This window comes from Psittacula echo (genome assembly GCF_963264785.1).
Source record: "Psittacula echo genome assembly, chromosome: 1".
NCBI lineage: Eukaryota > Metazoa > Chordata > Aves > Psittaciformes > Psittacidae > Psittacula > Psittacula echo.
In genome coordinates, this window is record NC_137735.1 from 69,069,230 (window position 1) to 69,082,550 (window position 13,321).

Genomic DNA, 13,321 nt, shown 5'->3' on the forward strand with positions numbered 1-13,321 from the left:
TACTTGGAAGAACACATTATCATTTAAGAGTACATACAGTATTCTTGGGTTTAAGCAAAGAAATTATTTTTACTATGAATTATTCATCTCCTGTACTCATCATGTAAAGGGGCAGTGACTTCTTTTATCAACAAAATACTTTTTATTGACACTCAGAACAGCATTTAATTGAACCTATTCCCCCAATTATCGTCAGAAAAGAGTTTACACTGGTGTTTTGGAAAAATGTTTTACGAAGATTTATCAGAGCTGCAAAAAAAGCTGTCCGTGAACTAATGGAATTAGATTATCTTTGAATCCTCTCCACCAGAACTTAGAATGGCCACTAATTCCTTTCTTTGCTCTTTTGGTGTTTGCAAAGGGGTTCACTAAAGCCTGAATTGATATAATTATTGGCTTGGATTGTTAGAGATTTAGGGCAGATGGCTATGGGTTTCTAAAGTCCCAGTTGCTTGTGTTAGCTTTTCTAGTTTGCCTATAGGGTTTGGGGATCAGTAATTTGAAAGGGCTGCAAACTTGTAAAACAGTATTATTCATGGGGGCAGAATGTTCATCAGCGTGACCCAGTACTAAATACATTCATTATGGACATTTCTATTCTGCACAATTTGCCACACGGTGCTGGTTTGTGGAAAAAAAAAAGAAAAAAGAAAAAAGAAAAAGAAAGAAAAAAGAGACAATGGCTTATAAAATGCTTTTGAATGCTTAAAAAGAAGGAGAGTTCACGCTGAGCCTCCTCTGCTTTCATTTTCAGCAAGAACCTTCTAAGTGACTTTGGCAGAGCTGTGCTGAGAGTAAGGAAATTGGGGGAATCAGAGCTTTACTCTTCGCATTTTTGGATATGAGGAAAACTTAAGAGAGGGAGAAGAGCAGTAAAAGAGAGTGATGGTATGATTATGGGCAACATCAATAAACAAATGGACAAAGCAGAAAATTAAAAGCAGGGAGAGACTGTGGCTAAAATGCTAAACTTAAAAAAAAAAAAAACAACCAAAAAACAAACACCCCCCCAAAAAACCCCAAAAACCAAACACACACAAAAAAAGAGGGAACAGAAATCACAGCACAAATTGATGCACTTGAACTGAGAAGAACCCACCAGGCTCTGTGACCTGGGTGCAGCCTGAAGCTCACTTAACCATTTGTAGCATTTCTGGTGTACACAAAGTACAGGATCCACTCAGTAATAAGATTATTGTCTTTTGTGCAGATGTGTTGCAGTGTAAACACAAAAACCATTTTTTAGCAATAGCAGAGAAGCAAGGAACTTGCCATTTTTCAAGCACTTAATATGTCCTGTGGCTTCTTTAAGACATTTGGCATGGAGGAGATGTACTTAGCACAAATCCTCTCTGTGAAGCATGAAGCGCTTTTTCAACTAGGATGGAAAAGATCTGGAGAACCACTGGAACAGCAGAGATAGAAGAGCAGCAGCCGGCACAGAGACAATTGCACACGCAGATACAGATACACACATATACAGACAATACAGGACCAAGCTTCGGCAAAGGCAGCAGCGCGGGGGGCGGGGGAGCCGGGGGTGGACAGGAGTGTGCAGAATGTTACTGACTTGGAGAGGAGGAGGAGGAGGGAGAGATGTCCCTTTGCTCCACACAGGAGCATTGGCAGGTAAATAGGTAAATACTGAGCAGGAAGAGGCTCTGCCGGCATGGCTGGCAAAAGGCAGGAGGCGGCACACCTCCCCCTCTTACCGCCCCCCCATCCCGGTTTACTAACTCAACGCACTGAAAACCTCCGAGTTAGTTAAGACAACTTAAAAGTACGTAAAGGAGAAAGGGCGCGATCGCATTTTTCGTGGCGGGGAGGAATTAAACCCAGAAACCCCCCTTGAAAGTGCCCTGAAAAAGGAGGGGGGCGTTGATTTAAAGTTGCCTTTTAGTCATTCGTGTGAATGTGCTTAAGTGTGCCCCCCCTTCCCCTTCCCGGCTGCACACCGGCAGCCAGCAGGGGCTGGGGGAGGAGCTGCCCCCTCCCGCTCCCATTCCCCGATCTCCCCACAGGGTCCCTCCCGCCCCCTTCCAAGTCCCCCCCCATCCCGTTCCTCCCCCCGCCTCGGCGCGCCGGGTTGTCCCCGGGCTGATTGGCTGGACGGGGCTCAGCACACGCCGGGTAAAAGCTTTGTCTGGGGAGTTGGAGCGAAGTTGCGGAGGATTTTTAGGCTGGAGCCGGCGAGGGAGGGTGCTCAGTGCGGCGCGAGCGGGGAGAGGAGAGGAGGGAAGTGAAGAGGGGAGAGGCGCCGGGCGGGCAGTGGATCCCGTGGCGCGTTCCGCGGGCTTCCCGGCGTCCCTGGATGCTCACGGCGGGAGAGAAGCTCGCTGCCGCCCCGACACATTCCGTCCTGGAAGAGGAGCGGGGAGTCAAATGAGAACGCGTGGACTGCATACGGCTTGTACCTGGATGTCCTGGCACGGTGTGTATATAAAAAAACCCAAAAACTTTTCAGATCTGGTGAGATATTAATCCTTGGCTGAGCAGAAAAGGCGTTTTGAAGTTTGGAAGGACCAGATGTGCGCAGGGTTTAAGGTACGGAAGGCAGCAGCGATAATTGCTTTTTAACTTGCTTGGAGAAATGAATTGCAAAAACTTACAAATGCACCGAGTCGGCGGTAAAATGCACTTTATATTCATTTTTGCACTGATGATAATATCTTTCAATAAGGCTGTGCTGGGCAAGAATTTGAAATACAGGATTTATGAGGAGCAGAGAATCGGATCGGTAATTGCAAGACTGTCGGAGGATGTAGCTGATGTTTTAGTAAAAATGCCTAACCCTTCCTCGGTGCGATTTCGAGCCATGCAAAGGGGGAATTCTCCCTTGCTTGTAGTCCGTGAGGATAATGGAGAGATCAGCATAGGAGCTAAAATTGATCGGGAGCAACTCTGCCAGAAAAACTTAAACTGCTCCATAGAGTTTGATGTGATCACTCTGCCCACTGAACATCTGCAGCTATTCCATGTTGAAGTTGAAGTGCTGGATATTAATGACAACTCTCCCCAGTTTTCCAGAGCTCTTATCCCAATTGAGATATCAGAGAGTGCAGCAGTGGGAACGCGGATCCCTTTGGACAGCGCTTTTGATCCAGATGTAGGGGACAACTCGCTGCACACTTATTCCCTTTCTGCAAATGATTTTTTTACTATTGAGGTGAGAACCAGGACTGATGGTGCCAAGTATGCGGAGTTGATTGTGGTTAGAGAGCTGGACCGGGAGTTGAAGTCAAGTTATGAACTCCAGCTCACTGCCTCAGATAAAGGGGTGCCTCAGAGGTCTGGCTCATCCCTCCTGAAAATAAGCATTTCTGATTCCAATGACAACAGCCCTGTTTTTGAGCAGCAGTCATATGTAATCCAGCTCCTAGAAAATTCTCCGATTGGGACTTTGCTCATAGACCTCAATGCCACTGATCCAGACGAGGGCGCTAACGGTAAGGTGGTCTACTCCTTTAGTAGTCATGTGTCTGCCAAAATTATAGAGACTTTTAATATAGATCCAGAAAAAGGACACCTCACCCTCCTGAAGCAAGTGGACTATGAAGTAACTAAATCCTATGAAATTGATGCTCAGGCTCAGGATCTGGGGCCAAATTCCATTCCAGCTCACTGCAAGATTATAATTAAAGTTGTGGATGTGAATGACAACAGACCCGAAATTAACTTAAACCTGATGTCTCCAGAGAAAGAGGAGGTAGCTTACATTTCTGAAGGGTCACCTCTGGACACTTTTGTTGCCCTGGTCAGAGTGCAAGACAAGGACTCTGGTGTGAATGGAGAAATAATTTGCAAGCTCCATGGACATGGCCACTTTAAACTCCAAAAGACTTATGAAAATAACTACTTAATCTTGACTAATGCCACTCTAGATAGGGAAAAGAGATCTGAATACAGCTTGACTGTAATAGCAGAGGACAAGGGAACACCCAGTCTCTCCGCAGTGAAACACTTTACTGTCCAAATCAGTGATGAAAATGACAACCCACCCCGCTTCCAGACAAACAGATATGAAGTTGTTATCTTGGAAAATAACTCTCCGGGAGCGTACATTACATCAGTCACAGCCACAGACCCAGATCTAGGTGACAATGGCCAGGTGACATACACTATTTTGGAGAACTATATTTTAGGAAGCTCTGTAACCACCTATGTGACCATCGATCCCTCTAATGGGGCAATCTATGCCCTGAGAACCTTTGACCACGAGGAAGTAAATCAGATTGCCTTCATGGTTCAAGCTAGGGATGGAGGGAGTCAGCAGCTTGTTAGCAATACCACGGTGGTACTAACCATCATTGATGAAAATGACAATGCTCCTGTCATCGTGGGGCCAGCGCTACGCAACAGTACAGCAGAAATCTCAATCCCTAAAGATGCTGGAATTGGCTTTCTTGTCACCAGGATAAGGGCTACAGACAGAGACTCTGGTATGAACTCTGAACTCAGCTGCTCTATAGTAGCTGACAAGGAAAACAGCATCTTTGTGATGGATCCCAAAACCTGTGACATATCTATCAATGTGAGTGTTGAATCAGTTCCAGCAAAACAGTGGGAGTTTTTTGTCATAGTCCAGGATAAGGGCAGTCCTCAGCTTAGTACTAAAGCACTTCTCAGATGTACTGTTTTTGAGTATGTCTATTCATTTGCAAGCACAGAAGCAACTTTGGTAAGCCAACCCTCCCTGGATGTCTCCATGATAACGATTATATCCTTGGGATCAATATGTGCTGTGTTGTTGGTCATTATGGTTATTTTTGCCACAAGATGTAATCGAGAAAAAAAGGACACCAGGTCCTACAACTGTCGTGTGGCAGAATCAACCTACCAGCACCACCCAAAGCGACCCTCAAGACAGATCCACAAAGGGGACATTACATTAGTGCCAACGGTTAATGGCACTTTACCCATTAGATCTCACCACAGAGCTTCTCCATCGTCATCTCCGACTCTGGAAAGGGGACAAATGAGCAGCCGGCAGAGCCACCACAGCCACCAATCGCTCAACAGCCTGGTAACAATCTCCTCTAACCACGTGCCTGAAAGTTTCTCACTGGAACTCACCCATGCTACTCCTGCTGTTGAGGTAAGGTTCACACCTCCATTTACACATCTCTTCACTCATGCCTTCACTGGGAAGCATTGAGGTACTCTGCATGCCACCTGTGAGACCAATTAGGTCTATGCCTAATGAGGATGTATGATGGATTTCTCTGTAGATGTCACAGCTTTGCAGTTTTACTCCAATATCAACTGAATCTATTACTGTGGGGAAGAGGATTAAATCTGTTATTAATAGATTAAATATTTATTGGTTCTTCACTGTAAAACACCCCAAAACAATGGGGTGTAACATAGACAGTGCTTAGCTCTGGTTTACTGCTCACTTGTTCTGTCTTCCTTGCCCTCCCTTTCCCTCTGTTTAAGAAAGACTGCCCGAGTATTTATATAGAGAAACAATGCAGGAAACCCTTTCATTATTGAGGATAGAGAACTAAAAGGCTAAACACTGACACAGTTTAAGTAACAGCTGTTGTAATAAATGGTCATAATATCTCAAACTTGAGACTACCCATCTCGGTTTTTACTGCAAATGCTCTGTAATGGCTTAAATGAGAGTTCTGTCCTGGTAACTTTATATGTAGAGCAATGACATTTTGTTTTGAATTAGGATCCTGGAACGGTAAAGGGTTGATTCTGATCTATTAAAACAAAACAAAACTCTGCCTCAGTTTAATTACTTGTTAATGAAGTAATTATTATGAGTTCAGAGGCTAATGAACAGCAGTGCATTTCCTCATTGTACAAAGTCTTCAGATGTTTCCTGTGGCAGACACTGTACTACAAAATAGTCTGTTGTACTGCATTATATATGTGCAGGAATTTGACTTAATTCAACTTTAAAGAAAAAAAGAGCCAAAACCAAACCTGAGAAGCAAATTAATGTTTTACAACTAGGAATTTGAGCTTTCATTTCAAAGAATCAGTGTTCTCACGTTTTCTTTAGCAGGTTTCCCAGCTTCTCTCGATGCTTCACCAGGGCCAGTATCAACCAAGGCCAAGTTTTAGAGGGAACAAGTATTCCAGAAGCTACAGGTAAGGATCTGGACTGTTCTGCTACATATGAATGTATATGCATCAGAAAACAGACCCATGGTTTTAATCAAAATGTGGAATGTAATGTATGTGAGATAATCTAATTCCATGATCCCCACAATTCTCTTCACAGATATGCCCTGCAAGATATGGATAAATTCAGCTTGAAAGACAGTGGCCGGGGTGACAGTGAAGCTGGAGACAGTGATTATGATTTGGGAAGAGAGTCTCCAATTGACAGACTTCTTGGGGAAGGATTCAGTGACCTTTTCCTTACAGATGGGAGAATTCCTGCAGGTAAGAGCACAATGGAAGCTGACCAGTTTATTTACAGTGCTGCCTGGCTGTCACTTTGATAAAGCTACTACTGAGAATGCAAAAATTCTTTAGCTTTCAAGTCCTGTGTTTCCTTTGTTTTTACTCTGCTTCATAATAACCACTGAGCTGAAACTTTCACATATATAGTAAAATGAAACCTCAGGCACAACTGAAAATCCACCCAGAGCAATGCCTACTTTTTTCTCATATTCACATTATCATGAGCTGGCTCTAAATTACCCCCAAATCACAATCTGCTCCATGTCCTTAGACTTTTAATGACTAGGTGGATATTTTTGCAGAGCCAGGCAGTTGTGGTTTGTTAAAAATATACCGAGCTATAATTTGGGAGATAGCATTTTCCACGATGAGTTTCGTCCATACAATACAAACTTCTACCATGGATTGTGAGTAGTCTAGAAATATGGATGGAGAAGAAAGGGTATTTTTTCCCACTGAAAAATGAACTGGAGTGGCAATAGAAGGATCTAAATATGTCCCAGACTATAAATCTTGCAACTCATAACTTAAGAGGTACAATTCAGAGGCAGAGGGCAGAAAAACAAAAAGCTGGAATAGGGGGAGTGAAAGTAAGATAAACACATGTACATATTCATGTGTATGAAGTACCACTTTTAAATTTATGCCCAGTTATAAGTTGAATATAATAGTCTATGGGAAATCATGTTGAGTACAGGTATGAGAATTTTATAGTTACTTTAATAATTACACAGCTACTGGTTGTACCCTAGATCGTACACTTATTCAGATCATGTTTAGTTTTCTCTGTGTAACTGACAGGGCTGTGTAACTCAGTATGGCTCACTGAACCAAACTTAAAAGGTTTAGTAAAGTCATTTTATACATGAGGCACATTGCTTTTCGGGCAGTGCAGCACGTAGTCCCTCCTAAAGTGTCTCCCACATGTTGCCCAGGGCTGGAGAGGAGGAGCTGCAGAGCTGCTCCTTCTGTCTGCTACTATGGAAAACACTGGTGGGGGGTTGTGCCTGACCTTGGTGTGGTTTACCCTGAGAAATATGCTGTTAGGCCAGAGTAAACCCCAAAAGTCTAATTTGCTCTTCTTACACATTTTAGCTTTAAAATTTCCTTTGCATATTTTGCTCCAGGCTTTTATCATGTACTCATGCATTCACCTACCTCTTCAAATTAGTCGTATTTACTCAATGTTTCAAATCTGGAGGTCTTGAAAAGTTACTTGTATTTTTTCAGAATCTTTAACCTAAATCTGGGGACCTAATATATTTTTACTCTAATTTCCCCCTGCTCTTACTACTTATTCCTCTGCCAGCTAGCGTGAGGCATGTCTCATTCTCCCCTGTGATTAGCAAGGAGGGATCTGCCAGAGCTCTCAGTTGCCGGGGGAACTTCAAGTGCAGTGGTGTTTGCACTGGCATCCAGCCCTGGTGCTGCCAAGGAAAAGCTGTCCCCTTCTCGGTGGGCAGTCAGGGGCTACCCACGGGTGGGAGTGGTTCCCTCTTTGCTAGCTGGGATGCCCAGGACTGGTTTTCAGCTCTTGCAGTTCTGTTTCTAAAGAAGCAGCCAAGGGCTGGGATTTCCAAAAGGGCCCAGCTAATCACATTCAAAGTAAGGAATACTCCTGCTGAGTGCAGATGGAGTTGGGCTGGGCTATCACAGTGAGCATTTAATGTCACCTAGGTGTCTGCTTGCCGCTCTGCATGGTCTTAATCCACCAACTAAGTATTAGAACCATAGAATGGTTAGGGTTGGAAAGTACCTTAACATCACCCAGTTCCAACCCCCCTGCCACAGACGGGGACACCTTCCACTAGACCAGGTTGCTCAAGGCCTTGAACACTGACAGGAATGGAGCATAGTGTATGCTGAACCTGTTCAGATGAAACCTGACTTGATCTGCAGTCCAAACGAATAAAAAGCAAAAGAACTTCCTGGAGGTTTCCTGTTCTCCATTTTGAAATGTTTCTGCATTGTCAGTCTGGACACAAGCAAAATGCTGTGAAAAAATCCTTTCAGTTTGTCTCTTTAAGGTGGAACTGGAAAGAAATAGGGCCAGTCCCTCGAAACTACAAAAATTACATGATCAAAAAGTTCAATAACTGTCCTTGAAAGGCTTGTTTCTCTTTCTCTTTTAAAATCTTCACTAATAAGGTTTAAGTCTGGGAGAGGAAGGCGGGGGGCAATAATAATGTTGTTGTACATCTTTGCTTTTTCCTTTTATTTGTTGCTGATTTAAGGATGGACTGGGACACCATTCAGTTTCCTCGAAGCATCTTTCGCTCCTTTTTCAGGAATGTCAGAATTTATTATTTGATACCAAATCCAATCCTGATAACATCAGTAACAAAACTCACAATAAGACAACCTTCACTACTAATGAAATGCTAAAACATTAGAAGTCTCTCATTAATTTACAAGAGCCTTCTTAATTAGAAGAGTAATCCTCCCCTTCTGGAATGAGTTGAGAGCTCGTCCAGGCACCATGGGTGACTTAGATATCTTTTCTCCTTTCTAACTCTTAGGCATTTTTTGTAAATCAGCACACATGTGCTTTTCATACATGGGAGCAAAGCACTCGAAGGCATTTCAGTCCCTTGTATCAAAACTTCAGAGACTGATATTCTCGAGGTTGCTTTGTTTGCTCAAAGCTCACTGGATCAGCAGGCCATTTGCAAGAGCTTGTGCAATATCCAGCCTGTAGCCTGAACCTGTATTCTTGAAGAAATTTTTACTCTCACGTGTGAGACACAGAGAAATTTCATACTCCGAGGAACTGAAAGGACATTAGGAAAGCAAACAATATGGTAGGCTGTGTAAAGCACAGAGATAAATAACACTGACAGTATGACAGTAGGACTTTATCAATCTCTGGTGCGTCCTAAGCTGAAATACAATCTTCAGTTCTGCTTACACCATCACAAAAAAAATCTTTCAATAAACTAGGTGGATCCAGAGCCAGATGGGAAATGTGATGAGAAAGCTAAGGAAACTTACAGGGCATGACTGCAAACATTTCTTATGTTTCAGTATATAAATAGAAAGAAAAGCTATTCTGTGTGGCTAATTTAACTGTTAACTGATAGAAGATTAGGGCGAAAGTTTCTTATGGTCAAAATATACATAATGCAAAGAGTCTGACATTTCTGAAAACACTCTTCTGAAGTATGTGACTCAAATTCAAGTTAGTGGCCCCTGCAGCACCTGGGTCTTTTCTAGCAGGTCTGCCAGGCACCGAGGCAGTGCCCAGCCTGAGCATGTCCTACAGAGCCAGTTCCCTTTGGAGAGGCACATCCCTCATTATGGGTCTGTCAAGTAGGGCCCTTTCCAGACCTTTCCAGATGTTTGCAGAGGATTCTTGCAATGCCCTGCTCAGACTAGCATAGCTCCCAGGGTTGCAGTCACTTGTCCCACTGTGTTGCTCCTCCCTGAGAGACATCACTCGAAAGAAGCAGCTGGGAAAGTGTCTCTTATCTTCTGCTCTTCAGTTCTCCTAGCTTGCCTGAATGGCCACCTTGTGCCAATGCTTGAGCCAGCACAATCCGGTAACCTGAGCTACACAGTGGCAAGTGCACCTCGGAGTAACTCCAGTATAAACACTGGAGTCACAAGGGGTGCAAGTTAAGCCCTAGGCATTTTGATACTGTATTAAAAAATAACTGATTCAGTTAAAAAGATAATATGGCAGTGAATCACCTCATATTCAACATACATTGTCAGATCAAAAGGAGGCATGGTAATGAAGAGGGAGATCCTTCTGCACATTATTGTTCTTTCTTCTGTATTTCCCCTGTCCATTTTTTCCCACTCTACTACTATGATGCACTTGTCTAAGTGCATGTGGCAGACTTCACTAAAACTTAAGTAAACGTTTGGAGATAGAAGCACCTTCATTTTATTTATGTATTTAATTATTTGTTTAATGGAATAGCAATGTATAACAGGGAACATGTTGCTTTAAGTCACAAATGCTTGTTTTCCACCTGGAACTTACATGTTGATCTTCAGCCCTAGGCGAGAGATTGCATAACTGCCTTACATGTTCTGTATTTGTTCTCATTTTTTGAGACCATTCAGAAATGGAAGTGCATTTAGATCCAGACTATTTGTATTTGCCACCTTCCTTCACACAGAAAGTGAACCCAAATACTGGATTTGAACACCTTTGGAGAAGTTCAGTCCTTGTGTTAGTCCCTGCAACTACGCGGTATTTGCAATAGGAGGGGGATGCTCACTCTCCTCTTTTCTCTGTTGCAGCGATGAGGCTGTGCACGGAGGAGTGCCGGGTTCTGGGGCACTCTGACCAGTGCTGGATGCCCCCACTGCCCTCTCCCTCCTCCGATTATAGAAGTAACCTGTTCATCCCTGCGGAGGAGTTCCAGTCACCTCAGCTACAGCAACAGCAGCAGCAGCAGCAGGGCCTGGAGGAAGATCCACAGCCTGCTGACACCAGCGAGAAGAAGAAGAGCTTTTCAACGTTTGGTAAAGACTGCCAAAGCGAGGAGGAGTCGGGGGACAACTGCACCTCCTCTCTCCTCTCTGAAATGAGCAGCGTCTTCCAGCGCCTGCTGCCTCCCTCGCTAGATGCCTACACAGAGTGCAATGAGATGGATCGCTCCAGCTCGCTGGAGCGCAGGAAGGGACATTTGCCAGCCAAGACTGTGAATTATCCACAGGGGGTGGCAGCCTGGGCAGCCAGCACACATTTCCAGAATCCTGCCAACAACGGGCCCACTCTGGGGACTCACTCAGGCGCGCAGCCTTCCTCCAAATGGCTGCCAGCCATGGAGGAGATCCCAGAGAATTATGAAGAAGATGATTTCGACAACATGCTCAACCACCTCAGTGATGGGAAACACGAACTCATGGATGCCAGTGAGCTGGTGGCAGAAATCAACAAGCTGCTGCAAGATGTCCGGCAGAACTAATTGTTTCAAAGCCTATTTTTCCATATTTATGGAAAACTGGAGAAAAAAACCAACAAACCAACAAAAAGAACAAAAAAAAAAACCAGACTGAGAAGAACTGGCATTGCCAACTAGTTGCATTTATCATAAATGTGTCTGTGTATGTTGAATATTAAAATACTGTATTTTCATATGTACACAATGCAAGTGTGATTATCTTTATCTGTATTTTAAAAATACATTTGTACCTTATATTTATGTGTAATTTAACAAATAAATTTTATTTTTGTACGCCCACAGCAAGCATGTTTTCCTAAATGTATATAGATGGTACCACCCTTGTCAAACTTCCACCATTCTTGCCACACAGGCATGTTAAAAAAAACAAAGACAAAAGGAGGGGTATTGCTTTCCCTTATTATTTCTTTTAAGTCTGAAATGTTACAAATACAAATTCAAACCACTAAAAAGTTATGCAAACATTAGTTTCAATAAATGATCCAACACCTTGTTGCAATGTTTCCTTCTTGTAATAAAGAGCTGTCAACTCCCATGAAACCTAAAATGTCCTTTTTATTTTGATGCTTTTGGTCTGTAAAGTCATTCTCAAATTTAATCAATGGATTATTGCAGGCTCAGGCTAGGGTCTTCCTCTGTTTTACAGGTGTTTTCCCAAGTGAACAAATCGTGGAATTCAGTGATGGGACTTCCAATGTTATCTCTGAAAAAAAAAGGTAAAATTTGTTCTGCTGTTGTTGAACTGCAAAGCCGGTGGAAGTGAGTGGTGTATGCTTGATAAACAGCATAAAATCAGCTTTTCTGACTTCCAGCTGAATTCTCAATTCATGTAAATAAAAAATTGCAATTGACTGCTTTATCCTTGTAAGTGACACCAAAATAAAAGGAATGTTGCATCTCTCAGGAAAGCAGCTGATTATAGCTATATGTTGCCTCTGTTGTAAACGTGCTTATCTTGTATTTGAACTTTCTAGACAAGAGCGATCCTGTAGGTACATTGGCTTTTGGTGAGTCCCATCCTTCCACAGTGGGGCTTCTCCCTGGACTGAAGGTAGCTTAATGAAAACAGTAATATATACCATGGTGCTGTCACCACTTGAGGGGTGACCTAACCAATATTTCTCAGATAAAAGTCAATGTGGTCTCTAGATGCTTTTTTTTTAGATACATTTTTGGTTGGCCTGGCATACACAGATTTCTGTAATAGTAAACAAACTAATTTTAATGTTGAGAAATGTGGGTGGGTTTTGGACTCCTTATGCTCATTTCAGTCCAGTGTTAAGTTATTAAGAGATGGCCACAAAACCTGGTATTTTGGGCTTTCATCAGAGCTGTAGATACATATTTTTATAAGGTGTATTTTTTACCAGAAATGTGATAAACTAAAATAATCCAAGTGAACACAGGCATAAAAACTGGCACATACTTTTGTCTGGAGAATTGCACTTGTAAAGTACTCTATAGAATATTTTTCAATGGTAGCTATAGAAAAATCCCATTTAATATTACCTAAAAAAGCCAGAATTTTGTTATGTGCATAAGCTTTATTGGTTTGCTCTGTGTGTAAGGGAACTTTAATGTCATAATCGGTTTCACAGTGCAGATATTTGTTGACACCTGAGTAATGGAGAGACTCAAATTGTTTACAGTTCAGAAGTTCATGAGTATAGCTATGTTGGTTTGAAATACCAGGACCTCAGATCTCTAACAAAGTATCTGTATTGGCAGATGAAACTATCAAAATGTCATTTTGTCAATATGGCTTAAAGGTAACTGACTTAAAGGTAACTAGCTTATCAGCATTGATACAAGACGATCCTCTAACCGTGCAGGCTCTGTTTCTGTTTTGGAGAGTTCTTATAGCACCCTTTGAATGCCAACAAGACCTCAGTTTATTACTGAAAGGAGCAAGTCATACCACAATGGACTGAGAGAGTTGGGCTTGTCCAGCGTAGAGAAGAGAAGGCTGAAGGGAGACC

General features: G+C 42.8%; 1 protein-coding gene across 1 annotated transcript; it reads left to right on the forward strand.

Annotated features, from left to right (window-relative positions):
* Positions 1-2,590: 2,590 nt before the first annotated feature.
* On the forward strand, positions 2,591-11,761 carry PCDH18 (protocadherin 18; the record flags this gene model as incomplete). The annotated part of the gene is made up of 4 exons (XM_080636624.1): positions 2,591-5,095; positions 6,017-6,105; positions 6,239-6,402; positions 10,675-11,761. The coding sequence occupies 4 exons, from the start codon at positions 2,591-2,593 to the stop codon at positions 11,343-11,345; spliced, it is 3,429 nt and encodes a 1,142-aa protein (XP_080492750.1). The 3' UTR covers positions 11,346-11,761.
* Between the last annotated feature and the right edge of the window lie 1,560 nt (positions 11,762-13,321).